A 21,601-nucleotide genomic window follows, 5' to 3' on the forward strand; every position below is an offset into this window, starting at 1 on the left:
TCCATTTTTCTGTTTTTTAGCCATAACTATTGTGGTGTGTTCATTTGCTGGTGGGAACGTCTGACATCCAGGACTTCATGTGCTATTTTGTCTGAAAATCAAACCCAGAAGACAAACAATAAACAAACATAATCTGTTACGGAGGCTGCAGCTTTGCAAGTTGGCGACTTGCTCAGCGTTGGCGGAGGTTTGCGCTCCACCAAGTGCCTTCTAGTTATAGTTTGTTTTTAGCCTTCGTAGGTGCCAGACTGGAGGGGTTTGCAACATAGGACAACAAAATGAGTGCCAGAAATTACAGACAATCACAGGAAAGTATTTGAAAGTCAATTCAGCATACTTTTCTATGACTTGTAACTTACCTGACGCTATGTGAATTCCCCTGATGTGGTAAATCACATCCATCTGGTACAACAAACCTTAAGAATTCCATGCAAATACTATGTGATCCAGGCCTGGTGACGGAGTCAGTGTGCCATCTCCACGGTGACACGGACGTACACCATTAGAATTCACTCATCGCGTCTGTGTGGTTTTCTCCAGTTGTCTTGTGATGTGAAGCTGGACCCTCGCCCTGAGTATCACCGCTGCATTCTGACATGGCATCACCAGGAGCCTCTGCCATGGGCACAGAGCACAGGTACCAAAAACACCGCCAGTGCCAAACAATACTCACTACTACCAAACTAATACACACTATGTTGCATGACACTGCATTGTAACTATTGTCTCTGCATTCAAATTTAACAGTTCACCCTCAATGCCTCAGTGGTTGAAGGCATGCTTTTTTGAACCTTCCCTTTAATATTCCCTTTAATAGTTTGACTTTCACTGTGATGGCAAAGTGCCGATTTAAAGTCACACTCAAATGAAAAATTACTGTTTTGTCTTTTTAACCCATTCTATCATACCATACACCTATTTGAGAAAAAATGACAAAAGTTTTATTTTCTTGTATTTTTATATCAAAATCTCATTACTTTTACTTACTACTTCTACTTACTAGAAAATCTTTAGTGATGACATCATTGTGTACCAGGAAGTGAACAAGCAAACAGTGAACAATCCCTCCCCTCCGCCCTTCCCATCAAATAAAACTGCCTTTCTCTCGCTAACTGATATCTCATTGGTTTAGAGTTTTGAATGATCCCTTGTCACGTTTTATCCCGCCCCAATATTTTGTTTCAACAGGAAATACATCACATTAAGGAAGCACGATGCTCCCAAAGTGCCGCTTCATTGTGACTTTAAAGTGTTTTGTCCCCTCTGTGTTCCCCTCCTCCCTGCTGCAGGGAACCAGGTGAGCAGCAGGCTGATGAGTATGCGCAGCGCTAACGGGCTCCTGATGCTACCTCCAAAAACAGAGCAATACGTGGAGCTGCACAAGGGCGAGGTGGTTGACGTCATGGTCATCGGCCGGCTATGATGTCATCATAGAGGGACCGAGAGTTGGCGTCATATAGCGAGGGTTGGAATGGGTGGTTCACGGTGCATGTCCACATATCATTGACTATTCTGTAATATGCAACGGCACAGCTAGTTTTTATTGATTTGGATAACGTTGAGGTATAGTCAACATCTTGATCACAACCTAGATACATATGAAAAAAAATTAATTTAAAAAGATTATAGTATTTCAAACAAAGAAAATATAACTTTTAATGAAAAAATCTAATTATAAAAAGAGATTTATTCTGTAATATATTATTATGATTATTCTTCTTATTATTATCATTATTCTTCTTATTATCATTATTATATTAAGGCAACTTCGTTCCTTTCATTGCAATTGCTTTGTGTGTTCAATGCTAGACCTTATCTATAGCAGTAGCATTTTAATAGACAGCTGTAGGTGCCTGCCAGGACAAAAAAAGAAAATTATTATTTTCTCATCTTTAGTGGAAAAAAATAATCTGTTTTTTGAAAATGAAGAAAACATTGAGGAAGACTCCAGATTTCCCACGGTGCTCAGCAAAGAGGAAGAGGGGGGCACACCTAGGCCACTTCCTCTTTCGGGTGCCCATCAAGGTGACACTTCTGTTTTTCTCTCATTAGTATGCATCATAATGGCTTCACAAAGAGCTTTGCTTGTTGTTTATCTTGTGAGTCTTGTTTATGTGCGCAGTGCCAAATGCCTGGGCAGGGAAGAGGTGATGCTGGGAGGGGGGGGGGGGGAGGGCACACCCCAGTCTGCCCAGACCCTGAAGCTTCCTTATATTCACGGTGACCGGGTGCAAACTCCGCCCCCGACCTCCCCCCCCCCAGGGGCGAGCTGAACCTGGGAAAAATAATCTTTTATTTGATCAACTATTGAGGAAAAAAAAAAAAAAAAGAAAGAAAAGAAACAGCTTCTTTAAGTGCTGACAGCCTTTTTAACCAACTTCACAAAAAATGTACAGAAAAAAACATAAGAACCATATTGTACAGATATATGTGACCAGCACTCCTAAGGAAATTATTAAGCAATGAGGAGACATTGAACAACGCTGTACTATAACATTTTCTGTAATGATATGAAACTGATGAAAGAGACTAAGATAATAAAAATCCTTGATCATTATGTAAAAAAAGTTCTTGTTGGGTTTCCTTTTTTAATAAAATATATCTAAAGAAAAAAAAAGTGATTTTCTTCTTTGGTACAACTATACACCTTCCTAATGGTTTGGATAGGAGGTAGTCTGAAGGTTAGAGAAGTGGATGAATTTTGAATGAATGAATGAATGAGTAACAGTCTCCTCTACCTTCATTTCTACTTAATTTCTCCAGTGAAGCTGCTCAGTGGCCATACAGCTCCCAGGTGTGAATGTGTGTAACTGCATTGCTGCTGAAAAAGAGCATTCATACTCAGCAAAACCCTTCCTGGGATAAACAAAGTAAAAAAAAGAAACTTCATTGGAATGAGTCATGATAAAGTAAAAAAGGGCTTTTACTGTCTGTCTCTCTCTCTCTCTCTCTCCAGGAAGGTAAGTGTTTAAGAATGGCAGGAGAGGGCCTAATGAGGAAAAGAGGTTAAGCGCAGAGGTGTCAGAAAGGATTACCCTAATAGAAAATACAGTAGGAAAAAAGGCGGCTTCGGGCTTTGGTGGAGATACTTCTGAGGCAGCGTGAGATTAGACCGTTTCTGTTCTGCTCTGCAAGGTGAAATGACAGTAGATCCCATTAGTTGGTGATGATTAACGGGCCTGCGACTAGAACTTAGTTGAATTCATCTATGTGAATATGGATGTTGAATATAAGGGGATCAGTGTGAAAACGACTGTACGATATAATATCTAAGACTTTATATCCTCAAGTGCATAAAGTGTGTGTGTGTTTATTTATGAGAGGACACACTGACAGGCTAACAAGAGTTGTGCCAAGTATTTTATCTCAGAAAAGCCCCATTTCCATACATTTCTTACTTTCCTAGAGAAACTCCAACTCCTTTAGGCCACTGAAAAGACAGTTTACCCTGTGTTAATGAAGTATATCAAATAAATTAATACTGACTCTTAATTCCCAGTGACACTCACTGTTTATCACATGCATAAAAACATGATTATTGGACATAATTCATACGGAAACATGAATTTATGATGAGCTACAATTTCCACTGTGTGTGTGTGTGTGTGTGTGTGTGTGTGTGTGTGTGTGTGTGAGAGAGAGAGAGAGAGAGAGAGAGAGAGAGAGAGAGAGAGTGTGCCTGTCTGTCTGTCTGTTATGTCCCATATCAGCCATGACTTGGTTTGTAATTTCCTTTCTGCATCCTTCATTCTTTCCCTGGAGCAACGACTATATTGGAAAATACTGTAAGGGAGAAAATTGCATTACTTTCATTATCTTTAAAGCACTGTGTTTCAATGGGAACTCTGGTCAACTGTGTGTCCAGTACATGCCTGGTCGAGGGGTGGCGCTGTGGAGCTGCAGTGTTGCCAGGGAGACGATTCAAAACACCAGGCGCAGTTTCACAGTAATGGCTAGAAGTGTCCCGACGGTCCCTGTCCCAACTCAGTGAGGCTGAGCACGGTCATGTGAAGACAGAGGGGGAGCGCTATGCTTTTACCAGCCTTCTCTTTGTGAATTGAAAAGACATTTCCGAGACGTTTGACCATAAAGGAATAGCTGCTTCTTCTCCACATTAAACCAGCTCTCTCTGAAGTGGTAAGTATACTCTATCTAGCTGTAGTTTGACGGTTTGAGCTTATCCGACGTCTTGGCTATTACAGGATAGCTACCGTTAAGCTACGCAGTAACTTCTTGACGTTAGTGGGCAGCAGGCTAACGGTCCTGCTGTGCTGTGTTACAGCCACTTTATATTGTTAGCTAAGTTAAAACTACTCGAATTATACACATCAAAATTGAAAACAGATGCTAACACAGACCAGTGGGTTTAACTTATAAATGTGCCCTTTTATCCCATATAGCTAGCTGTTAGTGAATAGTCAGTGAATGTGCTGCACTGTTGCTATTTCACAGTGTTGCACAAAACAGACAATTGACTGTAGCTAAATATCATAGGCGACTTCGTTTGTTGTTGACCTAGAGTGGGGTTTTATGTCGACATTGTAAATAGTTTGGCCTGCCTTACCTTACATCACCTCACCTCAAGTCCAGCCAGCCATTTAACCTGCCAGTTTGTAAACCACGGAGCTATGAATAACTAACTAATGAATGAGAACATTTGCTATTTTCACCCTCTTGACACACCAGGAGTGTGGTGGAGGGTAAATCCACGGAGACTCAGTTTGCCCATTATTTGCAGAATAGTTTAACCACCTTTTTTAGGCGGACATAAATCTTTGAGTTAAATACAGGGTATACACCAGAGTAAATAGTATCAAAAGTGATGCAAGTTACACGAGGATAGGGTCTTTTCTGAAAATATGATGTATTTTTGTTTGGTGGTTGTTTGCCTTATGATGATCACCAAGTGGAGGTCATAGTTTACCTACCTTGTATTTACTGCTAACAGCTACATCACTAGTGATAACGGATGCTTGAGGAAACATCATCCACTGCAACCAATAAGCATAGAAGTAGTGGGTCTCCAGGACATGTATCTCAGCAATAAGGAGCAGGGCCTAATGAACAGCAAATTTGCTCCCAATTTTCTGTTTAGTCGTCTTCAATTTCTACTATGTGCTTAGAGAGAGATATATTACCAAGCCCTCCTTAATCAGTCAGTTAGGCTGGAGGTTTGTATGTGTTCTTGTTTTGCATTTGGCCTTGAGGCTCCACCCTGAACAGTGAACTGAGTGATTAGGCCCCCTGACTGTCCCTGTGTAAACCGACATCACATGATACGATAAGCTCTAATTTCAGTTAGCAGACATATTTTACATTGGCCCTAATCTTATTCCACACGTCTGAGGGCCCCCGGACTGGTCGTATTGCACTGTGCGGCCGTGTCTGGGTGTGTGTGTGCGTGCCACCGCGTGTGTCCATTCATTTTCATTCCACCCAGGTAGCTCCGTCCCTTCCCAGCGTCCCTCCCAGTGCTGCTGCGGCCACTGAGCCAGAGCAGAGCAGGATATCCCAGGCTTAATTAAGCCCACAGGAACAGATGGCCCGCTGGCTGTCTCTGCTGTTTGTCAGCCATGCACCACCACTCTAAACGGAGCTAAACGCTACCGAATGGGAGGGGTTTGGGAGCTTGGACCAGGAGCCGGGGGGATAGACCTGCCAGACGTGATTAGCTGTGGGAGGTAGGGAGAAGAGGGGGAGGGCTACCATGTGGTGGTAGGTGACAGGAATGCATGACTGACTATATGACAGCACCCTGAAAGGTGGCTTTTAGTGGCAATGCCCGATTTATCTGCATGGTACTTGAGGATTTTTCTCAATAAGGGCATCTTTTGCTGTTAGGAATTAATCAGGTAAGTTTATCATATAGCCTAGATTAGTATGTTTTGACAAATCCGTTTCTAACAAATATGTATTTGAGCCCTAGTGGACTGGAGAAAGAGAGCACTACCTCAGGCACTGCTTGGTAATTGGACTGTAGCTAAAGTCATCGTGTGAAAGATGAAGATATGCTGACGGCTTTCTAAATATGTGTCTTCCTCTTTGGCCTGCACACAACACTTTCACTGTTCTTCACTCAGTGTCTGCCTTTTGGCAAAATGTGTTTCTGCTGTAAAATGAAGCTAATGTTTTCCAGCACAAGCCCAGAGTAAACATCTAATAGTCATACTACCAAATTTGCTAATCCAGATTAATACAAGTAGCATCCTAAAAATAGACTGTAATCCACAGTAATGGCAGATCAGGTAGTAGTAGCTGTGTGTCATGCATCACATCTTTATTTGGCCATCCACACCAACATATCGGCTATACATGGATTCTTCGAGAGCTAGGGATGAAGCATTTGATGAGGAAGTGGGGTCATTAGGGGACAGGTGTACCCAGACAGAAGGCTGGACGAGGCTGAATTTAAGGGATTGCAGGTGAGTGAGGCCAGAGAGCTTTCCATGTTAGGAGTTAGATTAGTGGTGTAATAGATGAAAGGTGTCCTGGAAGGAAGAGGCGGGAGCAAATCAGGTCTAGGCATGACTGTGAGTTGTGTGTATAGCCTACAGTAAAAATCATTCATTTAACAGGTATTGGGAGATGAAAGAAGATGCATTTGGGCCTTGTGCCTTCTTCCAAGTGTTGAAAGGCTTTGAGAACACAGTTTAAATGTGAGGGTAACACCCATGTAGGAACTAGTTACTGTGCCACTGTTGAACTAGCTGATTTAGATTGATCTTGACAGACAGAGACAGTGAATGTCAGAATGTTAACAAGTTACTTTTGTATTGTAATTGTAACAGCATTGGTATGACAGGTGCTGTAGCTGTAATAATGGTAATCTTCTTTGACAACTTAATTGGAAACAACAAATTAAGAAAAAAAAAAAAAATTCATTCAATGTCTACAAATCCACTCTGTAAAATTGTCATCATTTGGCAATCAAAGATGTAAGTTACCTACTGTCATAATTTGAGCTATCAATCACTTTGTAAGACTAGGTGTCAAAATGATGGGTATGTCATCTTGGAATGAAGCTCTTCAACTTTTGACTGTGGTTTCCTTAGAATGTGCTGAAAGTGACAGTGACAGTGAAAAGGGGGAATCCATCTTAACTGTCTCGTTGTGTTTCAGGAGGACAGATCCCAGAAAGAACAAAAAGGATTACATCTTCCGCTGGCATGCTATGGCCCCTGAATTGAGGAGCGTCTGCACCAGTCCCTCGTAGCTGCTCGGGCGGATCTCAATACACACTGGGGTGGGTTGAGCTGTACGTTGCTGCAGCAGGGATGATCACGTCCCACATGAACGGCTATGTGCAAGAGGACTCCGGTCCAGGCAACTGTTCGGGCCCCGGCCAGGCCAAGACCCACAGGGAGAGGGCCGTGGACTGTCCCGGGGAGGAAAGCAGCCTCGTCAAAGCCCCGCGCTGCAGCGCCCAGATGGAGAGGATCCAGCACTACCAGGAGGAGCTGAGGAAGAGGAGGGAGGAGGAGGGCCGGGCGAAGCACGACATCGACCCCAACGCCTCGCTGAGGCTCAAGAAGCTGGCACAGAACCCCAAGGTGGGCATCGACAACCCCACCTTCGAAGGGAAGGAGAAGGCCTCGGCCACCAAAGATACGCACTCCCAGGATCCTGTAGCCGGTGAGTTCAGAGAAGGGGGGGCAGGGGGAGGGGAGGGGTTGTGGGGGTCAAAGGGGGTGGGGAGGAGGAAGGGAGGTTAAAAAAGAAGAGGAGGAGAGCACAGAACTCAGAGAAGAATAGGGAGTTGGGAAGTTTCACAGCAATTCAGTGAAACAAAGGAGTCAGAACAATCACTATTGAGGGGGCAGAGCAGAGGGCATTAGTGGAGGAGGGTAGTGTGTTTTAAGGGCTGTCCACCTTTTGCACTTGTTAGTCTCCTGGTCCCAAGTCTGGACTGGAGAGTATGGAGCCCGGGAGTGGCCACAGGACAATAAAATATATACAATGTATTATATCAAGAGCATGAGATGGTATTGCATGCACATGAGATAGAGCTCATGCCCTCATTTCGGTTCATTTCAGTGCACAAGATGCATATTGTTCCCACGTGTCCACATGTTAATGAAATGCGCAGACGTTTTTTAAAGCGTGTAGTTCCTGCAGTAAGTTTTAAACTGATTTCACTCACCGTAATTAGTTAAATTCACTTGATTGCATTGAATTATTTTGTTTAATTATCCTGATATTTTGTTTGATATTAGTTGATTGAGGCTTTTGTTAAGGTATAATGGATGGATTTGTCATTTGATCATTTAAGGCATTTGACCAAGTTAAGTCATTACCAATACCACAAGTACTTTTTCCTGCTATAGGACCGCCACTCCCTCTTTCATTATGCACAGGGGTTTGTTAATCATCTTGACATGATCTTTTAGGTGAAAAATCTAAGACTATGTTGAAATGCATGTAGCAAAGAACTTCCATTACTTACATTTTTCTTTTGATGTGGATTATCAATAAAATGTATAGTTTAATGGCAGGTATAAACATACATATCTGTGTACACACACACACACACACACACACACAGGCGCTTGTCACACTTGCGCCGCCCCCCAAGGAGATCTATCCTCTGATAACATTAATCTATAAAGATAAGCTGTTTAAATCCATCCATGGTGTTATGGAGTGGTGTCCAAACTAGCCTTGGAGGGAGTGGTGAAGTGACTAGACCATTTGTCCCTGGTTGCTGTGGTAAATCCTGGACATCATTCTCTCATGCTTAACCAGGTAGTCCCATTGAGATTTATTGAGCTGTTTTGATTTTTTTGTATTTCTTTTTATTTATATTAGACATCTGAGACACAGAGAGGGAGAGAGAGTAGGCGAGACACAGGAGAGAAAGTTCTGGTGGGATTTGATCCTAGGCCAGTGGGGGAGCACAAATATCCACTCGACTATATGGGCACAGGATTTTTATCATCCAGGATGCATTACTTGACACGTGTAGATGTAAACGTAAGGCTGCAGAGGGAGAATGTGGATAAAGTAATGCAGACAGCAGGCAAACAGAGACAAACAGCAGTGTAAACTCATAAAATCCAATCTTTATCTATTATCAGATCTCAAAAATCACATTGAGATGACAAGTGTAACCGTAGCCTCTGTCTCTGTCATAGACCATGTCTTGTTCTCCCTCAATTTCCTGGCCCCAATCTTTTTGTCTTGTGTGTTTCTGTAACATTATCATCTTTGTAATCTTCCTCCCTCTGCCTCTGCCTCTTTCTCAGAGCTGGAGGAGCTGCTGCAGGCTCTGAAGTGGGTGCAGCGCTGCCTGACTGATGCCCAGAGCCAGCAGGATGCGGAGCTGGTGCTGCAGCTCCTCACCAGGGAAGACTTCAGGAACGCCTACACCATCCACGGTGCTGTGGCCCAGCAGATGAGCCGAGTCGGCCCCACCTCGCCGCTCACGGCCCAGGCGCAGGGCCTCTGCCAGGAGGTACGCCCTTATGCAGCAGCAGTGGAATATCATGGGATTTTTAGAGGTGTATTCCAGACAGAGAATTTGATAAATTCTCTGGGGATGTCAGGGAAATCACTTTACAGGAATATACCAAGATGTATTTTGCAACTTGTTTCACACATTCATTGCATTAGATGGTGGGTTTCAGCTGTTTTTCTCCACTGCAAGAAACCAGACTGTTTGCTCCCTTAGAACTTTTCTGAGCTGAAAAAGAACTAAAAAAAACAGGAAGAAATTACATTTTTAGGAAATGGAAGCGCTCTTACTCAGCTATGGAAAGTCATCGAACAGTCACGGAAATTTACATCAGGCCCTCAGTGGAAACCCTGGTAGTGGTATAGCAGTATGGCAGTTTGAGCATGAAGGCATAGAGCACTCTGATTGTACTCACCAATTTGTGGGTTGGACACCGTTAGCCTGTGTTTACAAGTACCTACGCGAGTGAAGCAACTCTTAGCTACTGGGACTGAACGATCTGAGCTGTGGAGTGAAATATTTTTGCTTGAGATGATGATTAATTCAACAAAGCAGCCCCACAGGCAGAATTGTGAAGTGCAAATTGTCACGTGGTTAACAAGTGAAAACAAAAATGAGTGATTTGTGGGGCTGGATTCAGGCCGTGCATGAAAATTGAGTGAGCTGAGAAAAAGTGGAAAGAGGTGTAGGGTAGGTTGTTTTGGGAGGAGGAAGAAGGGAGGAGAATTAGGATGGCAGGATGAGGGGGAAGACAGGATAAGCTGATAGAGGAGTGCGAAAGGGAGATACTCTACATTTAGAGTGGACAGGAAAGGATAAGGAGGAAGGCGTGAAACAAAGCATAAATAGGGGGATTGGCATTCGGCTGTTTTGCGAATATAAAGTGCATCACATTGGTGTGTTTATTTGATTTCCCTGTCCACCAGCGGCTGGTTCCTCTTTCAATAACAGCTGACAGTGCTGTCTTCTGGGCCCCTGGTAGCGAGAGTGACAGAGAGAAGGAAACCATCTCAGTATTCTACGTCTGAGTAGGTGTGAATCTGCCACACCTGACTCCCCCGTTGACAAAACACAAGCCACTCGCTCTCTACCGAAGCAAAACGACAGTAATTGACTTGTGTCCCCTCAGAGCCGAGCCTCTGCAAGTCGAGTGCTCAAATGCAGCCTGTCACACAGAGCCCCGTGCTCGCAGAGAGACGGGAATTGTGATGTGTTTTGCTATGAATTGGGTAAAAGCACTATACATCTATGACAGGCTACTCCCACAATAGGCACTTCATTAGGATTAGTGTCAACTTCTGATCTGTGTAACATGAAAGAATGTAATACAGGCTTTTCAGCACAGTCAGACTGGTGCAGTGTGATTTTTGCTGATGGCTAGATGTGTAAGAGTCAACCTTGTTTTGATGAACAGGCTGTTTTGAGCTGTGCAGAGTTCATTCACGGGGCACTGAGCAGCGCAGCTACAGAATTGCTATTCCAGTGTTGACATTACCGGCAGTGGTTTCAAGATGGAGGGCCTCGGCGAGATGATCTCTTTTGCTTCACACACACAACACATGGCGTCTTCCATCCTGCGTACAGTAAATCAGCGTGTGCACTCGCCCACCGGGCACGACTCCCGAAGCGCTTAACGAGGCGTAAGAGTTTGAGCTGCAGTGTGTCTAAACTAAGTGGCTGTGCTGTGTGACACTGGGATTGGCCCTTGGGCAAGTTAATCTCCCAGCGGCCCTTGGGCTGGCAGAGCAGGACGGCACACCGCAGGAAGGAGGGCGGGATCTGGGCGGCCAGAAAAAGAAACTCCAGCAGCTTACGGCAGCGTGGGCCGAGGCGCAGGACTGCTTTAGGGGGGAGGGGAAAGTGCGTCACCTCATTAGTGAGAGCTTCGATTAGTGTAATGGATGAACTAAGCTCAGAACAGGAGGCGAAGGAGAGGGAGAGTCAGAAGGACAGAGGCGAAGAAAGCACTCCAAAATATCTTTACTATCACAATCCAATAAGCAACCCAGGCCAAATAACAACGCAACAACCAAAAGATAGGCATAAAACTGCGTCACTGCCCTCCTCATCTGAGTAAGAGAGTGAAGGAGAAGGACAAGGGGAAGACAAAAGGAGAAGGGTGGAAGATCTGACAAGTCATGGATGGGAAGACACATGTAATGGGCTTTTGTTTAGATAGGTGCTTTCCAAGACAGGAAAGGAGAGTCTGTGTTGAGTCTACACTCATAGCCCTCCTGAAGTTGCTTAAAATACAGCACCTCAAGCATTCACCTGTAAACACACACAAAGAAAATTAATTCTGTGTTTTGGATTGTGTTATTATTTTCCAAGTGCAACAGCCAGCACTTAACAAGTCCCTTTACAGTAGAGTGAATACGGGGCGCTTTCCTGTCTGGAATGTGAAACCCCACTGTGACTTATTAGAGAGTAGCCAACTACAGTGTGTGTGTGTGTGTGTGTGTGTGTGTGTGTGTGTGTGTGTGTTCTTGAGACTCTGTGAGAATCCAAAATCGTATCTTCTTTATTCTATTTGGTTTGTTACTGGAGTTAGCCAGCAACAGGATTGTTAGGATGTGTTTTGACTTTAGGATAGGGGTGTTTACAGTTCAGTGTGCGCCCTTCATATAATTACACATTGGCACAACTTTCATCTGGTGGTGAAGTGTTAATGTCAATGAAATGCTAACACTTACACACAGTGACGAGGCAAATACAGGCTACCACACCAAAGCAAGGAAAACGAGTGTGGGAAGTTGGTTTGCACTAAACGGATCATCTTGCTTCACTCTGCCCTCTTCCTGCTATTATCTCATACACAGTCCACCAATCAATCCATTAATGTACTGTATTTATTTAAATAACACATTTTGCAAAAGGACTGTATTTAATACACTATAATAGCTGGAGAACAATAACAAAAACAAGACATAAAAGCATACCATTGTTTAAAGTGTGAGCAAATTATTCCTTTTCTTTGGTTTCTTTGGATGTCTTAAAGTTTTAAATTGAATTATCTAAATTCAGGGCCTTAAAATGAGTTAAAATGTCTAAATGTTGCCTTTGTCAGATTTTTTTTATCTTTACTCTTCAGGTTTATTTTTGGAGTGAAATTGGTCTTATATTTAGTTTGAATTGCCATTAAAATGGTCATAAGAAGTCTCAAGTTTAACCGGCAGAAACCTGTAGTCACCCTGTGTCTACTGCTTAGTGGCAGTCATACAGCTTACCTCACCGTATCGCTGTCTGTCTGTGTTTCTGTCCAGGTACAGAAGATCCTCCAGTCCAGCCAACAGAAGGAGGGTCTGGAGCTCAAGGCCCTGCTCACCAATCCTCATCTCCAGGTCAGATGTCAGCTTCTCTGGCAGCAGGGACCAAACCCCAACTCCCCTAGACCCATATTAAGACCTTAAGACAACACCAGAGTGTCTTAGCCATCACCTTACAGGCCAACTGTATTTGTTTGATTGCTAAACTGATGCTGGAATACTGGAAACATAATCAATGTAATACTCTGTTGATCCTCATAGGGTAATCCTCTTTTCTCTTGCTACCCTCTACAGGGAGGTCAGAGGTCAGGGGTCAGATACAGAACAGCAGCCTTTGAGCTGGTAGGGATTCAGTGTCTTGATCAAGGACACTTCAGCAGGGTGGATGCTGGTTGGCATGGGTGCTTTAACTTGGATCGTCCAGTTGAAGGACAGTCTCCCTACTCACTACGCCACCCTGCTGCCTTCTAATAGACTCTGTTGGAAGTAATGGCAGAACAAATGGTCCATTACTCTACCATGATATAGTATACATCAGGAGAGAGTGACAGATAGAGAGAGAGAGCGGGCACTTTATCAAGGAGGTCATAAGGTCATGTTATCTTAGTGCCCCTTGAGCTGGCAGGGATTCAGTGTCTTACTCAGGGACACTTGATCAGGGCCGATGCTTGCTTGAGCCCAGGTCTGTCAGTTGAAGGACGGTTTCATTAACCTCTAGGCCAACCTGCTGTTCCATAACAGCATCCCTTGATACACAAGGATTTAGGCAAACTCCATTAGAATCTAGACTGAGTGTACAAAATATTAAGAATACAGGCTCTCCCCATGAAATGGACTTGGTGAATACAGATGAAAACTGTCACTGCTTATTTATTTCATCTATTATTTCCAGTTTGTTATGAAAGGGTGATGTGGGAAATGGGGAGAAGATAGTTTAAAGTGGTTTTTAGACTTTGAAAGAATTAAAACATGATGTAAAGGTTTGTGTAATTAAACATTAGGAAGGAGGCCCAATATCTGTCCTGTAACCCCTAATCTTCACTTGTGAGCAAGATCAGTGTCAAATCCAGCTTCCACTCAGAGCTCAGACATGTAATTGCTGGTGTGTCTGTGCCTCTTTGTCCACTTGTTTGGACAGCTAGCGTGCTCCGAGTTGACTTCAACTCAGTCTGAATTAGCTGTGACCTTTTATTAATGATCTTACGGCACTCTGCCCAGGCTGCTGTTGGCACAGCTGACTAACTGGACTCTTAAGAGGTTCCTCCTTATATGTTCCACTTGCTCTGTCATTGTGGAAACGATTAGACACATCACAGGGAGGAGCACGCCACTCCTACAGCTGTGTAAGGAATTGCAGTATAAAAACCCTTTTCATTCCACAGAAAATTTTATGTGACAAACTCGCACAGGAGTCAAAGCTGTCTTATCCTGTATGAGAGCTTGAACAGTGGAAACCCCAATGTGTAATGAAAAGGAACCCACTTGATTTTGGTTAAATTCTGCAACTGAGCAATTATTCAATGGGGCTTGTTCTGACTGTCCTTGTATCTTAACATTTACAACCAGACATTCACATTGCATTGTGAAGTGGCTTCAAATGATGATGCTGTACATTCATCAGCATAAGATTCAGTAATTCTAGAAAAAACATAGTCACACTATCAGAATTTTAGATTATACCACATAGTCTTTAAGCTCTGGTGTCTCTTACTTGTCTCTTACTTGTCAAAATCCCCATAACTTTTAATCAGCAACTTGTCAAAACCATCTGTCAGGGAGTCCCGATAAGCGCTCTGTCATCCTCTATTAGAGAGGCAGCTAGGTGAGAGGAGGCCCCAGGTGGACGGCTCTGGGGTGATTTCTACCGCGGGGGGTCCTGACACGGGCGCCCCAGGGGTCCGGTGTTTCACCCACGTGACCGTGTGAACTGTCAATCCTCCGTTGGCCCGTTAACCCTTCCACAGAGTCGGATCCAATTAGCCAGCGGAGGCGGTGTGATGGGAGCTTGCCTCGCGGCACAGCGAGTGGGAGCGGATTATCTCTGCGGTTCCTGTGCGTGGAACCTGGCCCTCCCCTCTGGCCCCAGGCGACTGACCCTGTAGTAGGTACAGGTAAACAACCGCACACCCCAAAACCAGTGGGGGACAGGTGCGAGGGTGAGAAGGGTAGAAACCCCTTAAGTCCACCCTGCTTCACCTGCCTGTTTTCTAGGGCACAGTTTCCTCGTCAGCGCGAGCAGGGAAGCCAAAGGTGTTTGATGATTGATGGCAGCGGATCCTGACTCCTAAATGCAGGGGGAGATTAAGACGGATTGTGTGTACGCCAAAGCTTAGCCCAGCCTCCGCTCCCTCAGGTCCCCCCTGCTACAGGATAGAGAAACTAATTTGGGCCGACGGTTATTAATTGCGGGGTACGGAGCGTAGTACGGAGCGAAGTAATCTTTGTATTATTTCTGGCTTAGAGGTGGAGTTTGCTGACTGCTCTCGTTAAACAGACTGGGGGTGGGTTGGCTTTTGGTAGCAGGTGCATGTTTAAGCGAGGGGATTTGGAAACTTGTTTGGTATCGCCCCTCTTTCATCATTTTACACCAACTCGTGCATACCAATTGACGAATGGGTGTTGTGATATAAATCATGCAGAATCTGACTAAAACTGAATTCTACCATTAGAAGATTTATGATCCCTTTCTTTTCATGCAAACAATGGCTGTTACACAAGCTAAAAGCCGTGTAAACAGAATCACAAGCCACTCACCTATTGTCATTGCCTCACTGTGCCTCTTCCATTATTCTTGTCTGTGTTTGTTTCTGTCCATTATGTGTTTGTACAATTTCTGTATGTATGTGTGTACGTGTCTGTGTGTATGGTGTGTGTGTTGCTGTGTTTTTGTGGCAGGCCCTGATGCAGGCCCATGACAGTGTGGCAGTGCAGGAAATGGCAGAAGTGGAGAATGCGACCCAGTATCTGGGAGAGACAGTGAAACTGGTGCGGCTGGAGAAGACTCGCGACACTCCACTGGTGAGACACATAGTCACGTGTGTGTGTGTACATGTGTGCTTACATATATATACAGTATCTATATCTATTTGCATATCCATATGTATACTATATGTACTGTATATCTTTATGTATCTATAGTCTTTTATGTGTTTATTTGTATAGTCATGATAAACTATATTGGATTTGGTCAGTGGGGCTTCAGACTGATCCCCTGCCAGCGATTTTTTTAATATATGGAATATATGAAATGTAAAGATCAAAGCAATGTTTCACACCCATTTCACTTAAAGCGATTTGATTAACATCCAGTTAAAACAGCATTTGAACATATTTCTCAGCTTTCAAATTTAAAACACTTCTCTCTTAATTTGTAGATTTAACTTTGCTGTCTCTCATTGTACAGTCATACAAGGCTTTATAAACACTAGATAGAACCATAAGTGTGCCTTAGAAATATTTGGTCCTTATGAGTATTAGCGAAATTGGTCAGATCTCATACTGGCCATTATAGCTCTTGTATTATAACTAAGAGGGAAATTCTGTTGAGCAGCATCCATATGGAGACAAATCATCTGATTTGTGTGTGTCTGTGTGTGTGTGTGTGTGTGTGTGTGCGTGTGTCCATCAGGGTGCGACAGTGCGTAACGACGTGGACAGCGTGGTGGTGAGTCGCGTGGTGAAAGGCGGGGCAGCAGAGCGGAGCGGCCTCCTCACTGAGGGGGACGAGATCCTGGAGATCAACGGGATTCCCGTCCGCGGGAAACACGTCAACGACGTCCACGACTTACTGGTGACAGAGCGGTGGCTCCCATAGTGAACACCAGGGGTTCTCAAAGTGGGGTCCAAGGACTTCCAGGGGTCCTTGAGGGGGTTTCAGGGGGTCCCCAGCAAAATAAGGAATAGTTTAATTTCACTATAGTTTAATTCATAAGAAATTACCTGTTATAGGGTATCTGCAGGTACTTAAAATGTCTGGAAAAGTCTTAAATTATAATAATATAATAAATGTGTTTATTTGGGGGGCTGTGCCAGAAAAATGTTTGAGAACCCCTGGTAAAGACAAGTAGCATCACAGTCACCCTACATCATTATATACATTAATTTAGGGAGGGAAAGTGACAACTAATACCGCTGCTGGTTGCATTCATTCCTGAGAAAATTCCCATTTATTTTACCGCTGCCAAATACAGACATAATTTGTCACGAATCCCGGAGCAGTTGTTTTTGAATAGTCGAGGTTATAAACTATAACCAACATTAAAGTTCATTGCAATAAAACACTGTAAAATCTCAGTGTCATTTTTATCAGCCCATAGGTAAATACAGTCAATAAAAGAGGATTGTTTTATATGGAAATTTAATCCCTGTCATGTTTAATTCATTTCACTCTGTAATATAATTTTGTATTCAATTCCCTGTGGAGAAGTCGAGGCGTTTCTCAGTGAGCTTGAACGCAGCCACCAGAGGGTGACAGGATGACTTTCCCTCCACTATAAAACCGTGTGTGACGTGATCTTCTGTTCTCTCCTCTCCTCTTCAGCAACAAATGCACGGCACCCTGACCTTCCTCCTCATCCCAAGCTCTCAGACTAAATCTCCCCCGCACAGACAGACTGTGGTAAGTCTCTCTAATGATGTGGGTGTGCGTACAGGAGTGCGTGTCTGCATGCATGCGACGGCAACCTTGACATTGTAAACCCCGTCCTCAGATGCATGTGCGAGCCTACTTCGACTACGACCCCTCCGACGACCCCTTCGTGCCGTGTCGGGAGCTGGGCCTGTCCTTCCAGAAGGGTGACATCCTCCACGTCATCAGCCAGGACGACCCCAGCTGGTGGCAGGCCTACAGGGACGGGGACGAGGACAACCAGCCGCTCGCTGGACTCATTCCAGGTGCGGATCAAACCTGGGTCGAATATTAAATATATACGGTTTATTGTTTCACAAGGACAGATACGGCCACAAGGACATATTGCTAGCAAATGCCTGTATTGTTTTACAGTGTGTTAGATACTTTCCAATACCTATCCTGGGTGTGTGCAGGCTGGGAGACATATAGATGGGGGTCAGGTGCCCTTGCTCACAGGCACTTTGGCAGTAATAGACATTGTAAGCACCAGCAACATTTTGACTTCTTAGCCGTTTCCCTGATCAACCTGCTGCCCTTCTGTAGTATTTGGAAATAATTCAGAGGAATCACAGGAAAGTAGTTGAAAGTTGTTTGTGACTAACAACTTACCTGGCACTAAATGAACTATCCTGGCAGTAAATACCACCCATCTGGCATGCCAAGCAGATTAAAACAAAGGCCTAAGAATTATTCGCGATTACTCTTTGACCCAAGCCCGGTGTGGCTGGAGGAAACTGAGTTTCAGCATGTGGCTGGCTTAGGGTTAGTTCCTTGTTTCTCAGGTCTGGAAAGTCTAGAGGAGTATGGAAAAAAATGGTCTAGAAAAGTTTAGGACTTGCACAAAAAGTCTAGAAAAAAGTTAAATTCTGATATACGGAATGGAATGTTAAAATGGAACATGTGTAGGATTTGTCTATTTACAGTGTTGGTCGACTGATCAGCCTCTCCTCGCTTTTCCATTTCCCAGGGAAGAGCTTCCAGCAACAGAGAGAGACCTTGAAGAAAACTATGACAGACAGGAGTCGGGAGCACCAAGGTAAGAGGATAATGTCGAAACACGCACACAAGCACACACACAAAAACACACACACACAAAAAATAAGTGATATGATTTGCAATCAACTCACACAAAAATAGAATTCACAGTGTCTAGAGTGTCGTAACAAAGTGAAATGATAATCCCCCTTTTAAAGCTAAATCCTTTCCGCTTGTCATTGCTCCAGGGAAGCTTTGGTATGTAAAGAAGAACAAGAAACAGAGGAAGAAGAACCCGTATAACTTTAACAAAAACACTGGTAAGACTCTTTCACACTCTTCCTTTTCTCTCTGTCTCTCAGCAGCAGCTTAAAGGTTGGAGAAGTGGGTTTGTGACCAGAAGGTAGCTGGTTTGAGTATCCACAATGCAATGAGCTCCACTCCCTCAAACACCTGTCTAGCTCTCTCGGTGTTGGCAGCTCATTATCTGTCTCTGATAATGAGTTGATAAGCCTCTCTGTCGTCAGTATTAACCGCGCTCTCTAGCTGGAGTTGACAAGTCTTGTCGTTCTCACAGCAGCTTGGCCAGACTTGGTGTGTCACAAGTCAGATTAGTCCTGTCTCCGCAGACAGGATCAAGGGAGGCAGAAACAGGTGCCCAGCAGGTGCCTAAATACCTTGGGGTGTTATTGGTACACACACACACACACACACACACACACTGCTCTGGTGGAGCTGCTCAGGGACTAACAATAGAGGACTATAGTTGTACTGGGCAGCTCCCAGGGATGAATGTGTGTAACTGTATGAATATGAAGCAGGGCGATGCTGAAAAAGAGCATGCGTGCACAGCAAAACTTCCACACACACAAGAATGGTAATATAATTTAATGTGATACTTAATTGATCCCCAAAGGAGAAATCTCTGTTCTCTTGCCCCTCCTCCACAGAGAAGTCAGAGGTCAGGGTCAGCTACAGTAGGGGTTCAGCGTCTTGCTCAGGGACACTTCAGCAGGACATTAACCCCTTTCAAATTCTCTTATCAGACTACGATGACATCCTGACCTACGAGGAGATGGCCCTCTACCACCAGCCGGCCAGTCGTAAGCGTCCCATTGCTCTGGTTAGTCCTCCAAACAGCGGGCAGGATGATCTGCGGCGGAGGCTGCTGTCCATTGAACCGGACAAGTTTGCCGGCGCCGTGCCACGTAAGTCCACTCATGGCATGGTGTTGAGTCATGGCAGTGTCAAATACTCATCAACAATTGAAAATTTCAGATGTGGAACTCTGGTTCTTTACTTCTATGTATATGCAATTCAATAAAGAAACCAAATCATTTGTCTGCTTTCGTCAACTGTGACTGCAAAAACACTAAGATTTACAGCCTTTAGATAGTGAGAATTGAGTCATCAGTCAACGTAAAAAGGACTAATATGGTTCTTGTGCCAATACAGTACAATAATAGATTGTAGTATCTGGGCATAAAGTCAAATTTAACTTCTCTTGTCCCTTTCATGCCTCAGACACGACCAGGAACCCGAGGATACACGAGCGGAATGGGCGCGAGTACCATTTCGTGAGCCGGGTTACCTTCGAAGCCGACCTGGCAGCAGGGAAGTTCATCGAGTCGGGGGAATACGAGAAGAACCTGTACGGCACCAGCACCGACTCGGTCCGACACGTCATCAACTCCGGACGCATCTGCCTGCTCTGCCTGCACACCAGGGTAGGACAGAACAAAGAAAACCTTAACCTTAACTACTATTCATAACTGAAATAGCATACTTTTCAGAGTCAATAAGGGTGATAAGGATGATTGTTAGTCCCTCTTTCTTCTCTGTTTTGGTCTTTCCTTCCACTTCATGTGCATCTCCCTGTGCTTCCTCCTGTCAGTCGCTGCGGGTGTTGAGGTCCTCCAACATCAAGCCCTATGTCATCTTCATCGCTCCGCCTTCTCAGGAACGACTACGCACCCTGCTGGCCGCAGAGGGAAAAACACCAAAGGTACCTCATATGCCATGTCAACACCTTTCAGCACAATGAGGCTTTTAATTCTAATGTCTAATAGAATGCAGTCATCTTAGAAATTAGTCGCCCATCTCTCACCTTCTTGTCTCCCTAAATCAACACCCTGTTTTGTGTCTCCAGCCCGAGGAGCTGAAGGAGGTCATTGAAAAGGCCCGCGAGATGGAGCAGGACTTTGGCTACCTCTTCGACGCGGCCATCGTGAACATGGATCCGGACACAGCTTTCCACGAGCTGCGCAGGCTGATAGAGAAGCTGGACACTGAGCCACAGTGGGTGCCCACCTCCTGGCTGTGCTAGAGGTCAGAGGGACTCGCCCCGGGGTGCCTCAGGAAGAAGAACAAAGCAAAGAGTTCCTGGAGGCACGGACAATGGTAACTTGTCACTGGAGGTTCGCTCACACAAAATGCTCATTCTCCTCGTTTGCAGAGGAGGTGACCATTACCACGTTGCAGGGATGGACTCAAGTTTCTTACGTTTCTTTTTGTTGGTGTTTGTCTTTGTGGGTGATTTTGTTTTTTTTTCTCTTTGTTTTATGAAGGTTCTTGTTAATGTTACAGTTTTATGCAAAGTCATTTATCCAAAGAATTAGAAACAGTATTTCTATCCTAATCTTAATAGTTATTTATAATTGTAAATATATATTTTCTAGACACAAAGGTAAAATATTTTATTGTTACATTTTGTTTGCATGATAAACAAAGCAATACGTTTAACTGGGAGAGTATGTCTCAATTTTCATATAGCTTACTGATAATGCAAAAAACCAAGAACTCCTTTGAGTACCAACCTTGTGCTTAAAGTGGCTGCAATACGTCTTCCATTCAGAAACACCAAAGAGAATCTGCTGTAATCTGCAGTGTTTTGTGGCTCTTCCTCTACACCAATTTCAGTATTATTTTGTGTTGTCCATGTTGCTACATTTATGCTGCGATAACAACATACCTCAGATCTCTGGTTTGTTTCTAGCTGCCTGTCATCACATAGCATACAGTGAAGTACTGCAACATGTGTGTGTTTCTTCCATTGTTCTATGGACTGGACATCATATCACTTAGGATCCAACACATACTGTAAGTGTTTCCTTGCTGGGTTCTTATCAATTCATATGCACAAAAACAGTGTTAATAAAATCGGATACTTATGTGAACGACTTGTATGTATTGATGTATTGTGGCAAATGCTAGAAATCCATATATTATAAGGAAATCTTTTGTTATAAACCAGTTAATATTGTTTTTACAACAAGAATC

At 44.0% G+C, this 21,601-nt stretch overlaps 2 protein-coding genes across 3 annotated transcripts in view; both read left to right on the forward strand.

The window, feature by feature from the left end:
- Positions 1-1,423, forward strand: part of gphnb (gephyrin b) — an 81,732-nt gene extending 80,309 nt beyond the window's left edge. The window contains exons 21-22 of the mRNA XM_078289829.1: positions 541-637; positions 1,290-1,423. Coding sequence (XP_078145955.1) covers positions 541-637; positions 1,290-1,423 — 231 coding nt within the window. The remainder of the gene's footprint in view (positions 1-540; positions 638-1,289) is intronic.
- A 2,604-nt stretch (positions 1,424-4,027) lies between these two features.
- On the forward strand, positions 4,028-21,498 carry pals1b (protein associated with LIN7 1, MAGUK p55 family member b). 2 transcript variants are annotated; one of them, XM_071919070.2, is made up of 14 exons: positions 4,028-4,137; positions 7,120-7,632; positions 9,243-9,451; positions 12,715-12,792; positions 15,613-15,735; positions 16,346-16,507; positions 17,258-17,335; positions 17,427-17,610; positions 18,315-18,383; positions 18,571-18,642; positions 19,369-19,530; positions 19,847-20,049; positions 20,217-20,327; positions 20,472-21,498. In XM_071919070.2, the coding sequence occupies exons 2-14, from the start codon at positions 7,275-7,277 to the stop codon at positions 20,646-20,648; spliced, it is 1,986 nt and encodes a 661-aa protein (XP_071775171.1). In that variant the 5' UTR covers positions 4,028-4,137; positions 7,120-7,274; the 3' UTR covers positions 20,649-21,498. The 2 variants fall into 2 exon arrangements, with proteins under 2 accessions (XP_071775171.1, XP_078145961.1); XM_078289835.1 differs by having other exon boundaries at positions 15,625-15,735.
- Positions 21,499-21,601: the final 103 nt, after the last annotated feature.

Source organism: Centroberyx gerrardi, chromosome 18 (assembly GCF_048128805.1).
Source record: "Centroberyx gerrardi isolate f3 chromosome 18, fCenGer3.hap1.cur.20231027, whole genome shotgun sequence".
Taxonomy (NCBI): Eukaryota; Metazoa; Chordata; class Actinopteri; order Beryciformes; family Berycidae; genus Centroberyx; species Centroberyx gerrardi.